Below are 22,500 nucleotides of genomic sequence, written 5' to 3'. Positions count from 1 at the left end.
CAGTTCGAGATGCCACCTCAGTAGAAGCATTTAAGTCTCACCTTAAAACTCTTCTGTATACTCTAGCCTTTAAATAGACCTCCTTTTTAGACCAGTTGATCTGCCGTTTCTTTTCTTTTTCTCCTATGTCCCACTCTCCCTTGTGGAGGGGGTCCGGTCCGATCCGGTGGCCATGTACTGCTCGCCTGTGTATCGGCTGGGGACATCTCTGCGATGCTGATCCGCCTCCGCTTGGGATGGTTTCCTGCTGGCTCCGCTGTGAACGGGACTCTCGCTGCTGTGTTGGATCCGCTTTGGACTGGACTCTCGCGACTGTGTTGGATCCATTATGGATTGATCTTTCACAGTATCATGTTAGACCCGCTCGACATCCATTGCTTTCCTCCTCTCCAAGGTTCTCATAGTCATTATTGTCACCGATGTCCCACTGGGTGTGAGTTTTCCTGATGTCGTAGTGGTTTGTGCAGCCCTTTGAGACACTAGTGATTTAGGGCTATAAAAGTAAACATTGATTGATTGATTGATTGATTATATGTATGTACAGTATATATATATACATATATATAAAACTGTAGATAATTTTCCACGGTTATTGTGCATGAACATACGAGGAATAAATCCGAGCCGGCGCTCTTTCTGCACAATGATCTTTGTCTGCAGAGTCAGAGGGTAAACAGTGTCAGCGCGCCGATTTCATGTTTGCATCCCTCCGGCGCGCTCACTCGGGGGAATTGATCAAATATCGAGGCGGCGCCCATCTAGTGGCGGCGTGGAGCGTGGCGCCAATTTCTATTTACCTGCACGTCAGTCAGTCAGTGGAGGGTTGAAATCGCCGTCTTGTTTATTCACGCACCCGGAATTAACTCACTAACTCTCTCTCTCTCTCTCTCTCTCTCTCTCGCCCGCGCTCGGTAATCAAGTTTGTTTTAGCGCCGCCGTTGTAAAATAACTCATTTAGACCCGAGCCGTTAAGAAGGCAAACACTTAAAAGATAAAGTTGGCTCGTAAAACACGGCAAAAAAATAAATAAATAAATAAATATGAGCTCACTGGACACAACATTGGTTAAAAAAATACAATTTTTGCCATTTAAAAAGAAAAATATTCTACAAAAGCCCCAAACTGGTGAAGTTGTCATGTTGTGTAAAATGATAAATAAAAATAATGATTTCCAAATCCTTTTCAACTTATATTCAATTAAATAGACTGCAAAGACAATTTGTATTATTATTTTTTTGTGTGCAAATAATCACTAACTTAGAATTTAATGGCAGCAACGCATTGCAAAAAAGTTGTTTTTTGCCACTGTGTTACATGGCCTTTCCTTTTAACGACGCTCAGTAAAGGTTTGGGAACTGAGGAGACACATTTTTGAACATTTTCAGGTGGAATTCTTTCCAATTCTTGCTTGGTGTGCAGCTTAAGTTGTTCAACAGTGCGTTTTGGTATTTTAGGGAGACAAATCTGGACTACAGGCAGGCCAGTCTAGTACCTACACTTGTTTTACTATGAAGCCACACTGTTGTAACACGTGGCTTGGCATTGTCTTGAGGAAATAAACAGGGGCGCCCATGATAATGTTGCTCCAAAACCTGTATGTACCTTTTAGCATCAACGGTGCCTTCACAGATCCGAAGTTACCCATGCCTTGGGCACCAATACACCCCCATACCATTACGAATGTTGGCTTTTCAACTTTGCGCCTAGAACATTCCGGATGGTTCTTTTCCTCTTTGGTGATGTCCACAGTTGCCAAAAAACAATTTGAAATGCGGACTCGTCAGACCACAGGATATTTTTCCACTTTTTATCAGTCCATCTTACATGAGCCCGCACCCGGCGTTTCTGGGTGTTGTTGATAAATGGCTTTCGCGTCGCATAGTAGAGTTTTAACTTGCACTTACAGATGTAGCAACCGACTGTAGTTACTGACAGTGGTTTTCTGAAGTGTTCCTGAGCCTGTGTGGTGATATCCTTTACACACCGATGTCGCTTTTTAATGCAGTACCGCCCGAAGGATCGAAGGTGACGGGAATTCAATGTTGGTTTTCGGCCTTTCCGCTTACGTGCAGTGATTTCTCCAGCTCGTCTGAACCTTTTGATGATATTACGGACCATAGATCGTGAAATCCCTCATTTCCTCACAACAGCTGGTTGAGAAATGTTCTTTTTTCTAGTGACTCAAAGTGCTTTACATAGTGAAACCCAATATCTGAGTGACATTTAAACCAGTGTGGGTGGCACTGGGAGCAGGTGGGTAAAGTCTATTGCCCAAGGACACAACGGCATTGACTATGATGGCGGAAGCGGGGATTGAACCTGGAACCCTCAAGTTGCTGGCACAGCCACTCTACCAACCAAGCTATACCATCCCAAAATGTGGAAGGTAGAGCCAAAATATGGAGAATAATAATAATAATAACAATGATGATAATAATAATAATAATAATATCGGTAGGTTGTGGGTTCAAACCCTAGCCGAGTCGTACCAAAGACTAAAAAAATGGGCCCAGAGGGGGGAGTGGTCCTCTCCAAGGTTACTCATCGTCATCCCAACTGGGTTGTGAGTTTTTCCTTGTCCTGATGAGGGCTCTAAACCTAGGATGTCGTTGTGGCTTGTGCAGCCCTTTGAGACAATTGTGATTTGGGGCTATCTAAATAAACATTGATTGATTGATCGATGGTACCAAAACATTGGTAGCCTGCCTATATTTCCGAAAAAATCAATCAAAAACTTATTTGCAACATCCCACAGGTGTGCAGGCTAATTGGGAACAGGTGGGTGCCAGTATTGGCTATAAAAACAGCTTCCCAAAAAAATGCTCAGTCTTTCATAAGAAAGGATGGGGCGAGGTACACCCCTTTGTCCACAACTGTGTGAGCAAATAGTCAAACAGTTTAAGAACAACCTTTCTCAAAGTGACATTGCAAGAAATTTAGGGATTTCAACATCTACGCTCCATAATATCATCAAAAGGTTCAGAGAATCTGGAGAAATCACTCCACGTAAGCGGCATGGCCGGAAACCAACATTGAATGACCGTGACCTTCCATCCCTCAGACGGCACTGTATCAAAAACCGACATCAATCTCTAAACGATATCACCACATGGGCTCAGGAACACTTCAGAAAACCACTGTCACTAAATACAGTTTGTCACTACATCTGTAAGTGCAAGTTAAAGCTCTACTATGCAAAGCCAAAGCCATTTATCAACAACATCCAGAACCGCAACCGGCTTCTCTGGGCCCGAAATCATCTAAGATGGACTGATGCAAAGTGGAAAAGTGTTCTGTGGTCTGACGAGTCCACATTTCACATTGTTTTTGGAAATATTCAACATCGTGTCATCCGGACCAAAGGGGAAGCGAACCATCCAGACTTTTATCCACGCAAAGTTCAAAAGCCAGCATATGTGATGGTATGGGGGTGCATTAGTGCCCAAAGCATGGGTAACTTACACATGTGTGATGGTATGGGGGTGTATTAGTGCCCAAGGCATGGGTAACTTACACATCTGTGATGGTATGGGGGTGTATTAGTGAACAAGACATGGGTAACTTACACATGTGTGATGGTATGGGGGTGTATTAGTGAACAAGACATGACTAACTTACACATGTGTGATGGTATGGGGGTGTATTAGTGCCCAAGGCATGGGTAACTTACACATCTGTGATGGTATGGGGGTGTATTAGTGAACAAGACATGGGTAACTTACACATGTGTGATGGTATGGGGGTGTATTAGTGAACAAGGCATGGGTAACTTACACATGTGTGATGGTATGGGGGTGTATTAGTGAACAAGACATGGGTAACTTACACATGTGTGATGGTATGGGGATGTATTAGTGAACAAGACATGGGTAACTTACACATGTGTGATGGTATGGGGGTATATTAGTGAACAAGGCATGGGTAACTTACACATGTGTGATGGTATGGGGGTGTATTAGTGAACAAGACATGGGTAACTTACACATGTGTGATGGTATGGGGGTGTATTAGTGAACAAGACATGGGTAACTTACACATGTGTGATGGTATGGGGATGTATTAGTGAACAAGACATGACTAACTTACACATGTGTGATGGTATGGGGGTGTATTAGTGAACAAGACATGGGTAACTTACACATGTGTGATGGTATGGGGGTGTATTAGTGCCCAAGGCATGGGTAACTTACACATGTGTGATGGTATGGGGGTGTATTAGTGAACAAGACATGGGTAACTTACACATGTGTGATGGTATGGGGGTGTATTAGTGAACAAGACATGACTAACTTACACATGTGTGATGGTATGGGGGTGTATTAGTGCCCAAGACATGGGTAACTTACACATGTGTGATGGTATGGGGGTGTATTAGTGAACAAGACATGGGTAACTTACACATGTGTGATGGTATGGGGGTGTATTAGTGCCCAAGACATGGGTAACTTACACATGTGTGATGGTATGGGGGTGTATTAGTGCCCAAGGCATGGGTAACTTACACATGTGTGATGGTATGGGGGTGTATTAGTGAACAAGACATGGGTAACTTACACATGTGTGATGGTATGGGGGTGCATTAGTGCCCAAGACATGGGTAACTTACACATGTGTGATGGTATGGGGGTGTATTAGTGAACAAGACATGGGTAACTTACACATGTGTGATGGTATGGGGGTGTATTAGTGAACAAGACATGGGTAACTTACACATGTGTGATGGTATGGGGGTGTATTAGTGAACAAGACATGGGTAACTTACACATGTGTGATGGTATGGGGGTGTATTAGTGAACAAGACATGGGTAACTTACACATGTGTGATGGTATGGGGATGTATTAGTGAACAAGACATGGGTAACTTACACATGTGTGATGGTATGGGGGTGTATTAGTGAACAAGGCATGGGTAACTTACACATGTGTGATGGTATGGGGGTGTATTAGTGAACAAGACATGGGTAACTTACACATGTGTGATGGTATGGGGATGTATTAGTGAACAAGACATGACTAACTTACACATGTGTGATGGTATGGGGGTGTATTAGTGAACAAGACATGGGTAACTTACACATGTGTGATGGTATGGGGGTGTATTAGTGCCCAAGGCATGGGTAACTTACACATGTGTGATGGTATGGGGGTGTATTAGTGAACAAGACATGGGTAACTTACACATGTGTGATGGTATGGGGGTGTATTAGTGAACAAGACATGACTAACTTACACATGTGTGATGGTATGGGGGTGTATTAGTGCCCAAGACATGGGTAACTTACACATGTGTGATGGTATGGGGGTGTATTAGTGAACAAGACATGGGTAACTTACGCATGTGTGATGGTATGGGGGTGTATTAGTGCCCAAGACATGGGTAACTTACACATGTGTGATGGTATGGGGGTGTATTAGTGCCCAAGGCATGGGTAACTTACACATGTGTGATGGTACGGGGGTGTATTAGTGAACAAGACATGGGTAACTTACACATGTGTGATGGTATGGGGGTGCATTAGTGCCCAAGACATGGGTAACTTACACATGTGTGATGGTATGGGGGTGTATTAGTGAACAAGACATGGGTAACTTACACATGTGTGATGGTATGGGGGTGTATTAGTGAACAAGACATGGGTAACTTACACATGTGTGATGGTATGGGGGTGTATTAGTGAACAAGACATGGGTAACTTACACATCTGTGATGGTATGGGGGTGTATTAGTGAACAAGACATGACTAACTTACACATGTGTGATGGTATGGGGGTGTATTAGTGAACAAGACATGGGTAACTTACACATGTGTGATGGTATGGGGGTGTATTAGTGAACAAGACATGGGTAACTTACACATGTGTGATGGTATGGGGGTGTATTAGTGAACAAGACATGGGTAACTTACACATGTGTGATGGTATGGGGGTGTATTAGTGAACAAGACATGGGTAACTTACACATGTGTGATGGTATGGGGGTGTATTAGTGAACAAGACATGGGTAACTTACACATGTGTGATGGTATGGGGGTGTATTAGTGCCCAAGACATGGGTAACTTACACAGGTGTGATGGTATGGGGGTGTATTAGTGCCCAAGACATGGGTAACTTACACATGTGTGATGGTATGGGGGTGTATTAGTGCCCAAGGCATGGGTAACTTACACATCTGTGAAGGCACCATTAATGCTGAAAGGTACATACAGGTTTTGGAACAACATATGCCGCCATCAAAGTGCAGTCTTTTTCATGAACGCCCCTGCTTATTTCAGCAAGACAATGCCTAGCCACATTCAGCACGTGCTACAACAGCGTGGCTTCGTAAAAAAAAAAAAAGAGTGCGGGTACTTTCCTGGCCCGCCTGCAGTCCAGACCTGTCTCCCATCGAAAATGTGTGGCACATTATGAACCATAATGTACCATTATGTACCATTATGTACCATTATGTACCATATGTCCCGGCAAGAAATCTGCGTTCAAAGGACTCCGGCTTGTTAGTGATTCCCAAAGCCCAAAAAAAGTCTGCGGGCTATAGAGCGTTTTCCGTTCGGGCTCCAGTACTCTGGAATGCCCTCCCGGTAACAGCTCGAGATGCTACCTCAGTAGAAGCATTTAAGTCTCACCTTAAAACTCATTTGTATACTCTAGCCTTTAAATAGACTCCCTTTTTAGAACAGTTGATCTGCCGTTTCTTTTCTTTTTCTCCTATGTCCCACTCTCCCTTGTGGAGGGGGTCCGGTCCGATCCGGTGGCCATGTACTGCTTGCCTGTGTATCGGCTGGGGACATCTCTGCGCTGCTGATCCGCCTCCGCTTGGGATGGTTTCCTGCTGGCTCCGCTGTGAACGGGACTCTCGCTGCTGTGTTGGATCCGCTTTGGACTGGACTCTCACGACTGTGTTGGATCCATTATGGATTGAACTTTCACAGTATCATGTTAGACCCGCTCCACATCCATTGCTTTCCTCCTCTCCGAGGTTCTCATAGTCATCATTGTCACCGACGTCCCACTGGGTGTGAGTTTTCCTTGCCCTTATGTGGGCCTACCGAGGATGTCGTAGTGGTTTGTGCAGCCCTTTGAGACACTAGTGATTTAGGGCTATATAAGTAAACATTGATTGATTGATTGATTGATTGATTGATAAAATAGGACAGCGGAGACCCCGGACTGTTGAACGACTGAAGCTCTACATAAAAGAAGAACGGGAAAGAATTCCACTTTCAAAGCTTCAACAATTAGTTTCCTCAGTTCCCAAACGTTTATTGAGTGTTGTTAAAAGAAAAGGTGATGTAACACAGTGGTGAACATGCCCTTTCCCAACTACTTTGGCATGTGTTGCAGCCATGAAATTCTGAGTTAACATCATATTTATTGTCTTTGCAGTGCATTCAGCGGAAAATGGGTTGACAAGGATTTGCAAATCATTGTATTCCGTTTATATTTACATCAAACACAATTTCCCAACTCATATGGAAACATAGTTTGTACGAATTAATCATCAGAGTTTCTACATTGAATTATTTACATTATTTACAATCCGGGGGTGGTTAGGTTTGGTTGAAATCAGTACTTCAGTTTTTAACAATTGGACTGTCAGAGGTGTTGCAGCAAGACCGGACCCCTCGTAACGCCAATGATATATCGCGGCTGTGCAATGATCAACGTCTTAATATCTCCTCCGTTTGCAGGAAGTGCGTGCCGTTAAGATCTCAGAGACGGCGCTAAGTAGCTCCCGCCGTCGTCCGCAAAAAAACGATGATGGCCGCTGAGAGACCGCCCGCCCGCCCGCGATAGCAATTATCCCGGAGAACTTCCTTTGATTTGTTTTCGCCGGTGTCTCGCAAAACGGATTGTCTGGCCAGCAAATTAAAGTGGAGGGAGGATTAATACGTTTCATTAAAATGCAGATGACTTTGATTAGCTCGCGATCTGGCCTGCAGATAGAGACAAAACCAGCACTGCATTTTAGGTTTGTTTTTTTTGTTGACAAAATAAGTCGATGGACACGCTTTACCATCATAAATCTGATGGTCAACCCCGTCTTTTGCAATGCTGCATTTACTTTAACGCCGCCATTACAGGGTTATTTGTCCCGAAGTCGCAGCTGTAAACAACCTTAAGGGAGGGCCAACGGAGCCCGGTAATAGGAGGAGGAGACACAAGGGGGGGCGGGATATTGCTTTGATTCGGTCACATGGGCTAAGATGGCCGTCGTACAAAAGAGGCTGAAATCTTCCCGCAAAAAGCAAGTACCGTATTTCCTCGAATTGCCGCCAGGGCGCTGATTAATTTAAAACCTCTTCTAACTCCTGCGCTTACCAAAGGCATGCGGTATAAGTAAGCATGCGCCAGTTATTTTAAAACCTCTTCTCACGCCGGCACTTACCAAAGGCATGCGGTAAAAATTTGAGTGTGATGTAAGCTTGGACCTTAAATCCTACTGAATAGTCTTAAATCTTCTTCCCTTTATGCAATTTCATAGTACCGGTATTGAAATCAGCCTAGTCTATTTTGAAAATGACGGCAGGGGAAGTGTCACTCGTGACGTCGCGAGTTTGACCAGGCGGTAATACCAAGCATGCGCTAAGTATTTTAAAACCTCTTCTCATGCCGGCACTTACCAAAGGCATGCAGTAAAAATTTGAGTGTGATGTAAGCTTGGACCTTAAATCCTACTGAATAGTCTTAAATCTTCTTCCCTTTATGCAATTTCATAGCACCGGTATTGAAATCAGCCTAGTTTATTTTGAAAATGACGACAGGGGAAGTGTCACTCGTGACGTCGCGAGTTTGACCAGGCGGTAATACCAAGCATGCGCTAATTATTTTGGGAAGCGAGTTTGACCCGGCTGTAATTCAAGGCAGGCGCATACTTTATGCCCTGTGGTAATTCAAGGAAATATGGTAATTGTACTATCAAAAAAGGATTTATCAAGCGATATCAAGAATTATACCCAAGTAGCGTTCCAAGATATGTTGAACTATTGTGCTCCAGACACGACAAAACGGATTGAAACTTGAAAAAATAAAAAAAGCATGGAGGTCTACAACCTCTCTGTGTGCGTATGGGTCAGGGATTTTGGTATCAAGACTCTCCCGGATAACAACACAATACATCAAACAAATTCATATAATTTTTTAGACTACATCATGTTTTTGCTCGGGTAAGGTTATATTTTATGATTGAACATGGCGTCTACCGCCATGTTTGCTGTTGTTGTATGTGCCTTTTAGGAGGAGCGGGTTTTCCCCCGTGTAACTGGAGAAGTCAACGTTGTGTATGTGCTGAATGATGCATTTTTGATTGTTTATCAAAATATAACAATAGATGTCGACATTTTGTATGTGCTGAAAGTTTTATTAGGGGACCGATGTTCCTGTGGGACGGAGGACCCTATCGAATTTCTAAGGTTTTCTTATTATTATTTTTATTATTATTCTTTATTATCATACCGGCGCCTCTTTGAGCTGTAATTTGACCCTCTTAACATGCTTCAAAGCTCACCAAATTTGACACACATCAGGACCGGCAATAATTGCGATTTAATCCAAATAACTCAAAATTGCGCTCTAAGAAGAAAACACAGACCAAACTGTCTGTAACTTCCAGTAGGAATGTCGTGACATGAAACAAAAACCACTATGTAAGTCTCAGTTTGACCTATGTTTCATCCACTGAACCCCCCCCCCCCCCCCCCCCGGCTAAAATCAACAGGAAGTTTGCTATTTCCACTTCAATACAAAAGTTGGCAAAAAATTGTCGCATTTTTTCAAACATGATCTCCTCTGAGGCTGTTTGTTGTTTCGGCTTCAAATAAGCACAGAAGAGAGATTGAACCCTTCTGATTAAAAGTTGAAGAAAGAGTTTTAATTAATACCCCGGTTTGGATTTTATGAGCCCGCAAAGAACCATTGCACTGCTGCCCCAAAATAGTGGCTTTCTGCTCTGACAAAAACTGTAGGACTGGCATACACTCCATCCATCCATCATCTTCCGCTTATTTGAGGTCGGGTCGCGGGGGCAGCAGCCTAAGCAGGGAAGCCCAGACTTCCCTCTCCCCAGCCACTTGGTCTAGCTCTTCCCGGGGGATCCCGAGGCGTTCCCAGGCCAGCCGGGAGACATAGTCTTCCCAACGTGTCCTGGGTCTTCCCCGTGGCCTCCTACCGGTGGGACATGCCCTAGGAAGGTGTTCGGGTGGCATCCTGACCAGATGCCCGAGCCACCTCATCTGGCTCCTCTTGATGTGGAGGAGCAGCGGCTTTACTTTGAGTTACTTTGGCAGAGCTTCTCACCCTATCTCTAAGGGAGAGACCCGCCACACGGCGGGGGAAACTCATTGTGGCCGCTTGTACCCGTGATCTTATCCTTTCGGTCATGACCCAAAGCTCATGACCATAGGTGAGGATGGGAACGTAGATCGACCGGTAAATTGAGAGCTTTGCCTTCCGGCTCAGCTCCTTCTTCCCACAACGGATCGGTACAACGTCCGCATTACTGAAGACGCCGCACCGATCCGCCTGTCGATCTCACGATCCACTCTTCCCCCACTCGTGAACAAGACTCCTAGGTACTTGAACTCCTCCACTTGGGGCAGGGTCTCCTCTCCAACCCGGAGATGGCACTCCACCCTTTTCCGGGAGAGAACCATGGACTCGGACTTGGAGGTGCTGATTCTCATCCCGGTCGCTTCACACTCGGCTGCGTACCGATCCAGTGAGAGCTGAAGATCGCGGCCAGATGAAGACATCAGGACCACATCATCTGCAAAAAGCAGAGACCCAATCCCGCGGCCACCAAACAGGAACCCCTCAACGCCTTGACTGCGCCTAGAAATTCTGTCCATAAAAGTTATGAACAGAATCGGTGACAAAGGACAGCCTTGGCGGAGTCCAACCCTCACTGGAACCAAAAACAAAAACCTCAATGTAGGTCTCACTGAGACCTATATTTCATACACTGTTTGTGTGAGTGATTGAGTGATAATTTTATTAGTAGATTGCACAGTTCAGTACATATTCCGTACAATTGACCACTAAATGGTAACACCCCAATAAGGTTTTCAACTTGTTTAAGTCATGGTAGACCGCCCCCAACTAAAATCAACAGGAAGTTTGCCATTCCCACTTCAATACAACAACTGCAATACATTCACCATGCATTAGAGTCTGAAAATGGCGGCACCAAGGCGTCCTTATAGGATGCCCAAGCCACTTCACAAATGTTATTACTATGAGACTGATGTATAGCACATGTTCATACAACTTTTTCTCTGTGTAATAATCCATCCATCCATCTTCTACCGCTTATCTGGGCTTGGGTCGGGCAGCCAGCAGCCCAAGCGGTCCCGTCCATTGCTGCTTGCAACTTTAATTATTTGTTGTTTATGAAAATATAACTATAGATGTCAACATTGTGTATGTGCTGAATAATTAATTTATGATTTATTAATCAAAATATACTTGTAGATGAACAACATCAAAAGCTGGGACTGAACAACATCAAAAGCTGACTGCAGGAGCTCAAAGGGGGACGAGCAATATGTGATCGCGTCATCTGCGTAAAAATGGAACGCAGCATCCGACACGTTATCACACGGATTATTTACATGGATGGAAAACAACAACAGACCTAATATGGAACCCTGCGGTACACCATTTATTACACAGGGAGGAAATACAAGGAGAACCCAACAAATTGAAAGGATTGGGTAATCGTAAAACCACTTTAGAGAGTGCTAGGATCATATTTGCCAACCCTCCTGGATTTTCCGGGAGACTCCCGAAATTCAGGGCCTCTCCCGAAAAACTCCCCAAATTCAGGCGGAGCTGGAGGCCACGCCCCCTCCAGCTCCATGCGGACCTGAGTGATGTGTCGACAGCCTGTTTTCACGTCCGCTTTCCCGCAATATAAACAGCGTGTCTGCCCAATGACGTTATAACTGTAGAATGATCGAAGGCGAGTTCTTGGTTTCTTATGTGGGTTTATTGTTAGGCAGAATCATTAATGTCCTAGCAACACACAACAACAGCAGTCACGTTTTCGTCTACCGTAAAACAGTTCGTCTGCCGTAAACAGCAATGTTGTGACACTCTTAAACAGAACAATAGTGCTATTTACTGCACATGCATATGTGACAATAACATCTACGGCTTTTAGAGAGTGCAGAAGAACGAGGAACATACAGCCATGTTGACGCCGGCGACGAGTAAGATGAAGAAACACGCTTGTATATTCCAAGCCGCAGCTGGGATTGGACCTGGATAGCAATTGGTAGTGGACTACTAATTGCTTGAGAGTGAAGATCTTTTTCTTTAGGAAGCAAAGATTGACCGGTTTTGGGCCATATCTAGGGAGAGATGGAAGATTCCGGACTCTAGTGCATTTGATGAAAGCACTTTTGTGTGCGTGCCACACAGCAATGTATCATCAGAGAGGGTGTTCAGCATCGTTAGAGAATAGAACAAGGATGGACAATTTAACCCTTAACTCAACAATGAGTAGATGAGTGTTATGTGTGTATATGTGTAAATAAATGAACACTGAAATTCAAGTATTTCTCATATATATATATATATATATATATTAGGGGTGTGGGAAAAAATCGATTTGAATACGAATCGAATCGTTTACGTTGTGCGATTCAGAATCGATTCTCATTTTTTTTTAAATCGATTACATTTTTTAAATTTTTTTTATCAACCCAACAAAACAATACACAGCAATACACAGCAATACCATAACAATCCAATTCCAAAACCGAACCTGACCCAGCAACACTCAGGACTGCAATAAACAGAACAATTGAGAGGAGACACAAACACCACACAGAACAAACCAAAAGTAGTGAATATTATCAACAACAGTATCAATATTAGTTATAATTTCAGCATAGTAGTGATTAAAAATCCCTCATTGACATTATCATTAGACATTTATAAAAATAAAAATGAAAAGTGTCACAGTGGCTTACACTTGCATGGCATCTCATAAGCTGGACAACACACTGTGTCCAATATTTTCACAAAGATAAAATAAGTCATATTTTTGGTTTGTTTAATAGTTACAACAAATTTACATTATTGCAATCAGTTGATAAAAATGTCCTTTACAATTATAAAAGTTGTTTTTTTTAAATCTACTACTCTGCTAGCATGTCAGCAGACTGGCTGAAATCCTGCTGAAATCTATGTATTGAATGAATAGAGAATCGCTTTGAATCGGAAAAATATCGTTTTTGAATCGAATCGAAAAAAATCGATATATTTTCGAATCGTGATCCCAAGAATCGATATTGAATCGAATCGTGGCACACCCAAAGATCCGCAGCCCTAATACTTGACTTGGTGAATTCTAGCTATATACTCCTCCCCCTCTTAACCAAGCCCCGCCCCCGACCACACCCCCTCCCCCCGAAACCAGAGGTCTCCAGGTTGGCAAGTATGGCTAGGATAAGCGAAAAATGTAAACCGTTGGGTATTGGTATCAATTTCCAGGTATGGGTTGAAATGTGGAGGGTAAGCCTTGATCGGACTCAAACCAGCAGCCAAAATAGCGATGAAAGTTTTTTTTTTTTTTTTTTTGCAGGGATAGAAAAAAGTGGGACAGAACCGCCCGGGTCAATAACTCCAAATTTGCAAATGGCGTCGTGTTCAGGCAAAAAGAGAACGGCGCTGAGTACTTCGCCGTGTTTACTCCGAGGAAAATAAGAAGGCCGATAACTGGCTGTCATAAGCTAACGCGTCAGCCTTTTGTCGCAGGAACGACTTCGCCGTCCGGACAAATTGTCCATTTAGCGAGCGGCGGCTAAATGGAGACACGTCTTCTTCGGCGTGTGGAGGCCGGGCGGATAGGAATCCAATTATCCCCCCGCGCGAATAATGGATGTCTCATTTAACATGTGCCGCATGCTCGCTAGGGTAATGGCGCCCTCCTTCCTAAGCCACGCCCTATCGACGACATCATCTGGCGCTCAAGGCCAACGTAATAAATGGTGGGTGCTTGACTCACATGTAGCGCAGGTGTGGGTTCTTATCGAACGCCCGAGCCTGGATCACCTTCAGGTTGCAGTTCATGATGTTTCTGCGGATGGAAAAAAAAAAAAGGGAATTGATTACACTCATGCATTATTTATTTACTTGGATTTTTTTTGCTCTATTGAAAAAATGGTAGTCCCTAGCAAGATAGAACTAAGTACCAGAAGTGCCAAAGCTATGGTTTCCCTAAATCAGGGGTCAGCAACCTTTTTGAAAGCAAGAGCTACTTCTTGGGTACTGATTAATGCCAAGGGCTACCAGTTTGATACACACTTCAATAAATTGCCAGAAATAGCCAATTTGCTCAATTTACCTTTAATAAATAAATCTATATATATATAAAAATAGGTATTTCTGTTTGTCATTCCGTCGTACATTTTTTGTCCTTTTATGGAAAGTTTTTTTGTAGAGAATAAATGATGAAAAAAACACTTATTGAACAGTTTAAAACAGGAGAAAACACGAAAAAATCGAAAATTTAATTTCGAAACATAGTTTATCTTCAATTTCGAGTCTTTGAAATTCAAAATTCAACCGAAAAAAAATGAAGAGAAAAACTAGCTAATTTTAATATTTTGGAAAAAATAAAAACAATAATTTATGGAACATTAGTAACTTTTCCTAATTAAGATTAATTTTAGAATTTTGATGACATGTTTTAAATAGGTTAAAACCCAATCTGCACTTTGTTAGAATATATAACAAATTGGACCAAGCTATATTTCTAACAACGACAAATCATTATTTCTTCTAGATTTTCCTGAACAGAAATTGTAAAAGAAATTCAAAAGTCTTTGAAATAAGATTTAAATGTGATTCTACATATTTTCTAGATTTGCCAGAATAATTTTTTTGAGTTTTAATAATAATAAGTTTGAAGAAATATTTCGCAAATATTCTTCGTCGAAAAAACAGAAGCTAAAATGAAGAATTAAATTAAAATATATTTATTATTCTTTACAATAAAATAAAAACGAATACTTGAACATTGATTTAAATTGTCAGGAAAGAAGAGGAAGGAATTTAAAAAGGTAAAAAGGTATATGTGTTTAAAAATCCTAAAATCATTTTTAAGGTTGTATTTTTACTCTAAAATTGTCTTTCTGAAAGTTATGAGAAGCAAAGTAAAAAAATAAATGAATGTATTTAAACAAGTGAAGACCAAGTCTTTAAAATATTTTCTTGGATTTTCAATTTCTATTTGAGTTTCGTCTCTCTTAGAATTCAAAATGTCGAGCAAAGCGAGACCAGCTTGCTAGTAAATAAATACAATTTATAAAATAGAGGCAGCTCACTGGTAAGTGCTGCTATTTGAGCTATTTTTAGAACAGGCCAGCGGGCGACTCATCTGGTCCTTACGGGCGACCTGGTGCCCGCATGCACCGCGTTGGTGACCCCTGCATGACATGCACGAGGAAAATATCTAGAATGAGAGTATTCTACAACTGTTAGCATGTTAACATTTAGTGAGATAGCATTCACCACATGTATATATTTGTATTTCTATAATGACAAACTAGCTAAAATGCTAACATGATAACTGTTTCCATGGTAGCACACAGCAAGATAGCACTAAGACCAAAAATGCTAAGGCAGTTCTATAGTGGCCCTGCAACATGACATGTATATATATTTGTGTTTTTATAATGAAAAACTAGCTAAAATGCTAACATGCTAACTTACCATGTTAGCACACAGCAAGATAGCACTAAAACCAAAAGTGCAAAGGCAGTTCTATAGTGTCCCTGCAACATGACATGTATATATTTGTATTTTTATCATGAAAAACTAGCTAAAATGATAATACACTAACTGTTACCATGGTAGCACCTATATAATGTCAAAACTAATTAATTATAACATTATCATCACTTTTTGTTGATACAAATCTGAGCATACAATGCCAGATAAATAGTAAAGATTATTACAGACTTTCAGCTCTTAGACAATTCATTAAGAATGTAACACACACTAAAATGTGGTTCAGAAAATATGAGGACCAGAATTGAAACAATTTATAGCGTTGACATTAACATTTTAACACACACTAATGTGGTTCAGAATATATGAGGACCTTATATGAAACACACAATAAGTCTTTCTTGGTTCAAACAATATGAGGACATGACGAGTAGAATTTATGTTGTTGACTTGTAACATCTCCTGTTTTGCTAAACATGAGTTCTAAACTCCCTACTGACTAACATGGATGTACCCTTACGAAAATGTTGTCATATAAACTGATCTGTGAGAGATTAAAATGAATAAATGTCTTTCAAAATATAGGTTGGGTCAAAAATATATTGCTAACATGCTAACTGTCTCCATGGTAGCACCTAGTAAGGTAGCACTAAAACCAAAAATCCAAAGGCAGTTCTATAGTGTCCCAACAACATGACATGTATATATTTGTTTTTATCATGAAAAACTAGCTAAATTGCTAATATAGAAACTGCTACCATGGTGGCTCCTAGCAAGATAGCACTAAAACCAAAAATGCAAAAGCGGTTTTATAGTTTCCCTACAACATGACATGCATAAATTTGTATTTTTATCATCAAAAAGTAGCTAAAATGCTAACATGCTAACTGTTACCATGGTAGCACCTAGCAAGAGAGCACTAAAACCAAAAATGCAAAGGCAGTATTATAATTTCCCTACAACATGACATGTATATATTTGTATTTTTATCATTTAAAAAGTAGCTAAAATGATAACATGCTAACTGTTACCATGGTATCACCTAGTAAGATAGCACTAAAACCAAAAATGCAAAGGCAGTTCTATAGTGTCCCTTCAACATGACATGTATATATTTGTATTTTTATAATGAAAAAATAGCTAAAGTGAAAATATGTTAACTGTTACATGGTAGCACCTAGCAAGATAGCACTAAAACCAAAAGTGCAAAGACAGTTTTATAGTCTTGCTACAACATGACATGTATATATTTGTATTTGTATAATGAAAAACAAGCTAACATGCTAACTGTTAGCATGCTAGCTAGTTAACAATTCAACCGTATGCTCCAAAGTCATAAAATTTGGTATGCAACATATGCAAACGTTAGCATACCAGCATGCGAACAAGAGCATGCTAACCATATTACTATATTTCCACCAGTGTACCACAGAGTCATATAACAGAGTACGCGACATATGCTAACTGCTAACATTTTTAGTATTTTTAGCCTCAGAGTCATAACTCGGTATGTGACATATGCTAACTGTTAGCATGTTAGCTTGTTGACAATTATTTTTACATGTATAAGTAGTCATTTAAAACAGGTTTTCTGCACAAAAACGGTCAATAAAAGCAAAATCGCCCGTGGATATTTGACATTAATTTATTCCCCATTAAGGAGTAAACGAGCGCTTCTATCATTAGCGCCTCGAACAAAGTATTTCTCGTGGTCGGAGAAATAACGAGGCAAACGTGTCAAAACGGGCTCGGGGGGCCGGCAGGTACACGGGGCCGGAGGGAAGAAGGAGCGGGCGGTAATGAGAAAAATGCTAATTTCGCGGCCGGCGATATTACACTTGGCCTCCGTGATGAGGGATCAGCGGGATCGGGGCGGAGGCCCCCGCTCCGACTTTAGCGGGTGTCGGAGACTAAGCTTCCCCCCCGCGTTTGACGAGAGGAAAGGGAGGTCAGGGGGCAGCCGCGGAGAAGAGGGAAGGGGGCGGATTAGAACAAAGCTGCTGAGTCAGATTGCAGAAAGCCTTTGTTAGCATTTAGCATTAGCGATAGCATGGTGCAATATTGAATATACTCTGACATAGAACGTCTAACTCAGGGGGGTCCAAACGTACCAAGAAGAAGGCTGGTAAAACTCCCACTGTGTAGGATGGGAAGCAACGTGGGGGTGTTCTGTTTCTTTGATGAAAGGTTTTTGTCTTGACCCGAGAACTACAAAACAGAGAGGAAGCAGGACCAGACTCCCCTCGAGGCGACCTTCTCTTTGATTTTTGTTTTCACAATTATTTCTTTGAACTGTTTTGCGGCCAAAGGCAGCAGGTGTTTATGACCCCCGTCCCTTAGAAACAGCTGTTGCCATGCAATCGGGGGAAAGTCCAAATAAAAGAGGAGGCATACAATCTACTATCTAATCAACTAATCAACCCACTCAGTGGACATGTGGTTAGAGTGTCCGCCCTAAGAAGTGAATTATATTTATATAGCACTTTTTCTCTACAGTGCTTTACATAGTGAAACCCAATATCTAAGTTACATTTAAACCAGTGTGGGTGGCAGGTGGGTAAAGTGTCTTGCCCAAGGACTAGGATGGCCGAAGCGGGGATCTAACTTGGAACCCTCAGGTTGCTGGCACGGCCGCTTTACCAACAGAGCTCCAAGAGATCGGTAGGTTGTGGGTTCAAACCCCGGCCGAGTCATACCAAAGACTATAAAAATGGGAGCATTTACCTCCCTGCTTGGCACTCAGCATCAAGGGTTGGAATTGGGGGTTAAATCACTAAACAATGATTCCCGGGCGTGGCCAATGCTGCTGCTCACTGCTCCCCTTACCTCTCAGAGGGTGAACAAGGCGATGGATCAGAGGACAAATCTCACCACACAACTTTAACTTAACTTATTCGTTCGTCAGAGCGTGGTGAGACTGGACAAAAAGTACAGTCCAGACGTCTCTCCTCAATTGAGCCAAATTTAATTCTGTCTCTGTTTAATTCCTTGCTTCTTGTCTTGTTTGATAGATGTCATCCGTGTTTGAATCTGACATCTTCTGTTGTGTGTGACCACGTGTGTTGACTTCCTGTCTTGGTGGGATTCCCCACACCCCACCATGACTAGGGAAGGTTGTTTGCATCGGGTCATATAAGTTAATGCTATGCATTGAGAGCTCTCGCCATGTGTAAATAGTGTACTTAAAAGGTAGAAAGGTGCCACCCCTACTGAAAACCCTCCTGGCAGTCTAGGTAAACAACAGAGTGGGCTATAATTAGGACATCTAGGAGGAAAAGGCCATTGGAGTCAGAGCAGGCGGGTGTGGGCGGCACGGCGCCAAATGAGCCGGAACAGCGGTACAGGTGACAATGTCCTCTCTGTAATGTGGGACACAGCAGGACATTGACCCTGCACTCTTTATATTACTGACACCCCCATACCCTCATTACCCCCCCATCACCCACTACTCACAGCCTCCGCAGTCCTGTGTAGAGTTCCATGTCGAAGTCTCTCAGAGTCTGCAACCCCGTCCAGTTCTCGATGTGTCTGCACATAGACAATAGAGAGGGAATCAGACTTGGATCCCATGTTGGTCAAACACACACACACACACACCACAATGTATCCCACCACCTGTTTACTATAGATGCATGATGTAGATTACCAGATTTATTTATAAAAAAAAAAAAAAAAAAAAAAAAAACTTGTCAAAGATCACCTATATCACAAGAGACATCTGCTGTTTTTGAGGACCTATTGCAAAAAAAACCACACAATTCATGTATCCTGTACCCTCTATGACAGGAGTGTCTTGCTGTTTTTAAGGATCTACTATAATAACACTAGTCAAAAATCATTTATGTCATAAGAGAGCTCTGCTGTTTTTAAGGACTTACGACAATAACACGAGTCAAAGATCATTTGTAGATCATGACAGAAGTGTTCTGCTGTTTTTAAGAACCTATGGCAAAAAACGTAGTCAAAGATCATTTGTAGATCATGACAGAAGTGTTCTGCTGTTTTTAAGAACCTATGGCAAAAAACGTGGTCAAAGATCATTTATATCACATGAACGCTCTGCTGTTTTTAAGGATCTACTATAACAACACTAGTCAAAAATCATTTATGTCATAAGAGAGCTCTGCTGTTCCTAAGGACCCATGACAATAACACTACAGTCAAAGATCATGTATACCTTATGACAGAAGTGTTCTGCTGTTTTTGAGGACCTATGGCAAAAACCCTAGTCAATTTATATCACAGTAACGCTCTGCTGTTTTTAAGGATTTACTATGATAACACTAGTCAAAGATCATTTATATCACAAGAGAGCTATGCTGTTTCTAAGGACCTATGACAATAACACTACAGTCAAAGATCATGTATACATTATGACAGAAGTGTTCCGCTGTTTTTGAGGACCTATGGCAAAAAAACATAGTCAAAGGTCATTTATATAACATGAACGCTCTGCTGTTTTTAAGGATCTACTATAATAACACGAGTCAAAAATCATTTATATCATAAGAGAGCTCTGCTATTTTTAATGACTTACGGCAATAACACGAGTCAAAGATCATTTGTACATTATGACAGAAGTGCTCTGCTGTTTTTAAGGACCTATGGCAAAAACCATAGTCAATTTATATCACATGAACGCTCTGCTGTTTTTAAGGATCTACTATAATAACACTAGTCAAAAATAATTTATATCATAAATGAGCTCTGCTGTTTTTAAGGAGTTACGGCAATAACACGAGTCAAAGATCATTTATACATTATGACAGAAGTGTTCTGCTGTTTTTGAGGACCTATGGCAAAAACCATAGTAAAAGATAATTTATATCACATGACCGCTCTGCTGTTTTTAAGGATCTACTATGATAACACTAGTCAAAAATCATTTATGTCATAAGAGAGCTCTGCTGTTTTTAAGGACTTACGGCAATAACACGAGTCAAAGATCATTTACACATTATGACAGAAGTGTTCTGCTGTTTTTAAGGACTTACTACAATAACAGTAGTCAAAGATCATTTAAATCAAAGGAACACTCTGCTTTTTTAAGCCCCTACTGCGAAAACACTAGTCAAAGATAATTTATACCACAGGAGCACTCTGCTGTTTTTAAGGACCTACTGCAAAACCAATAATCAAAGATAATTTAATATCACAGGAGCACTCTGCTGTTTTTAAGAACCTACTGCCAAAACACTAGTCAAAGATCATTTATATTACAGGAGCATTCTGCTGTTTTTAAGGACCCACTGCCAAAACAATAGTCAAACATCATTTATATCACAAGAGACCTCTGCTGTTTGTTAAGGACCTATGACAATGTCACTAGTCAAAGATCATTTATACATTTTGACAAAAGTGCAGTAGAAAATGGATGGGATTGGATGTTCTGCTGTTTTTGAGGACATATGGAAAAAACACTAGTTAAAGATCATTAATATCACAGGAGCACTCTGCGGTTTTTAAGGACGTACTACGATAATACTAGTCATAGATCATTTTTATCAAAGGAGCACTCTGCTGTTTTTAAGGACGTACTACAATAACACTAGTCAAAGATCATTTATTATTACAGGAGACCTCTACTGTTTTTAAGGACATACTGCCAAAACACTAATCAAAGAGCATTTATATCACAGGAGACCTCTGCTGTTTTTAAGGACCTATGACAATGCCAATAGTCAAAGATCATTTATACATTATGACACAAGTGCGGTAGAAAAATGGATGGGGATGAATGTTCTGCTGTTTTTGAGGACATGTCAAAAACACTAGTTAAAGATCATTAATATCACAGAAGCACACTGCTATTTTTAAGGACTTACTACAATAACACTAGTCAAAGATAATTTATATCAAAGGAACACTCTGCTGTTTTAAGCACCTACTGCAAAAACACTAGTCAATCATCATTTATACTCCAGGAGAGCTCTGCTGTTTTTAAGGACCTACGGCCAAAACACTAGTCAAAGATCATTAATATCACAGGAGTCTTTTGCTGTTTTTAAGGACCTACTGCCAGAACACTAATCAAAGATCATTTATATTACAGGAGAGCTCCGCTGTTTTTAGGGACTTACTGTCAGAACAATAGTCAAAGATCATTTATATCACAAGAGAGCTCTGCTGTTTGTTAAGGACCTATGACAATGTCACTAGTCAAAGATCATTTATACATTTTGACAGAAGTGTGGTAGAAAATGGATGGTGGTGGATGTTTTGCTGTTTTTGAGGACATATGGAAAAAACACTAAAGATCATTAATATCACAGAAGCACACTGCTATTTTTAAGGACTTACTACAATAACACTAGTCAAAGATAATTTATATCAAAGGAGCACTCTGCTGTTTTAAAAGCACCTACAGCAAAAACACTAGTCAATGATCATTTATACTACAGGAGAGCTCTGCTGTTTTTAAGGACCTACTGCCAAAACACTAGTCAAAGATCATGTATATCACAAGAGACCTCTGCCGTTTTTAACGGCATACTGCCAAAAGACGAGTCAAAGATCATTAATATCACAGGAGTCTTTTGCTGTTTTTAAGGACTTACTACAATAACACTAGTCAAAGATAATTTATATCACAGGAGCACTCTGCTTTTTTTAAGGACCTACAGCCAGTACACTAATCAAAGATCATTTATATTACAGGAGAGCTCTGCTGTTTTTAAGGACCTACTGCCAAAACACTAGTCAAAGATCATGTATATCACAAGAGATCTCTGCTGTTTTTAACGGCATACTGCCCAAACACGAGT

At 41.3% G+C, this 22,500-nt stretch overlaps 1 protein-coding gene across 2 annotated transcripts in view; it reads right to left on the bottom strand.

Moving 5' to 3' along the window:
* The window catches only part of LOC133548228 (NT-3 growth factor receptor-like), a 598,415-nt gene that overhangs the window by 462,708 nt on the left and 113,207 nt on the right, over positions 1-22,500 (bottom strand). For both annotated transcript variants that reach the window (XM_061893541.1, XM_061893542.1), the window contains exons 3-4: positions 19,190-19,264; positions 14,010-14,081 (exon numbers count right to left, since the gene is read on the bottom strand). In XM_061893541.1, coding sequence (XP_061749525.1) covers positions 14,010-14,081; positions 19,190-19,264 — 147 coding nt within the window. The remainder of the gene's footprint in view (positions 1-14,009; positions 14,082-19,189; positions 19,265-22,500) is intronic.

Source organism: Nerophis ophidion, linkage group LG02 (assembly GCF_033978795.1).
Source record: "Nerophis ophidion isolate RoL-2023_Sa linkage group LG02, RoL_Noph_v1.0, whole genome shotgun sequence".
Classification (NCBI taxonomy): domain Eukaryota; kingdom Metazoa; phylum Chordata; class Actinopteri; order Syngnathiformes; family Syngnathidae; genus Nerophis; species Nerophis ophidion.
This window is presented reverse-complemented; position numbering and strand designations above follow the sequence as displayed.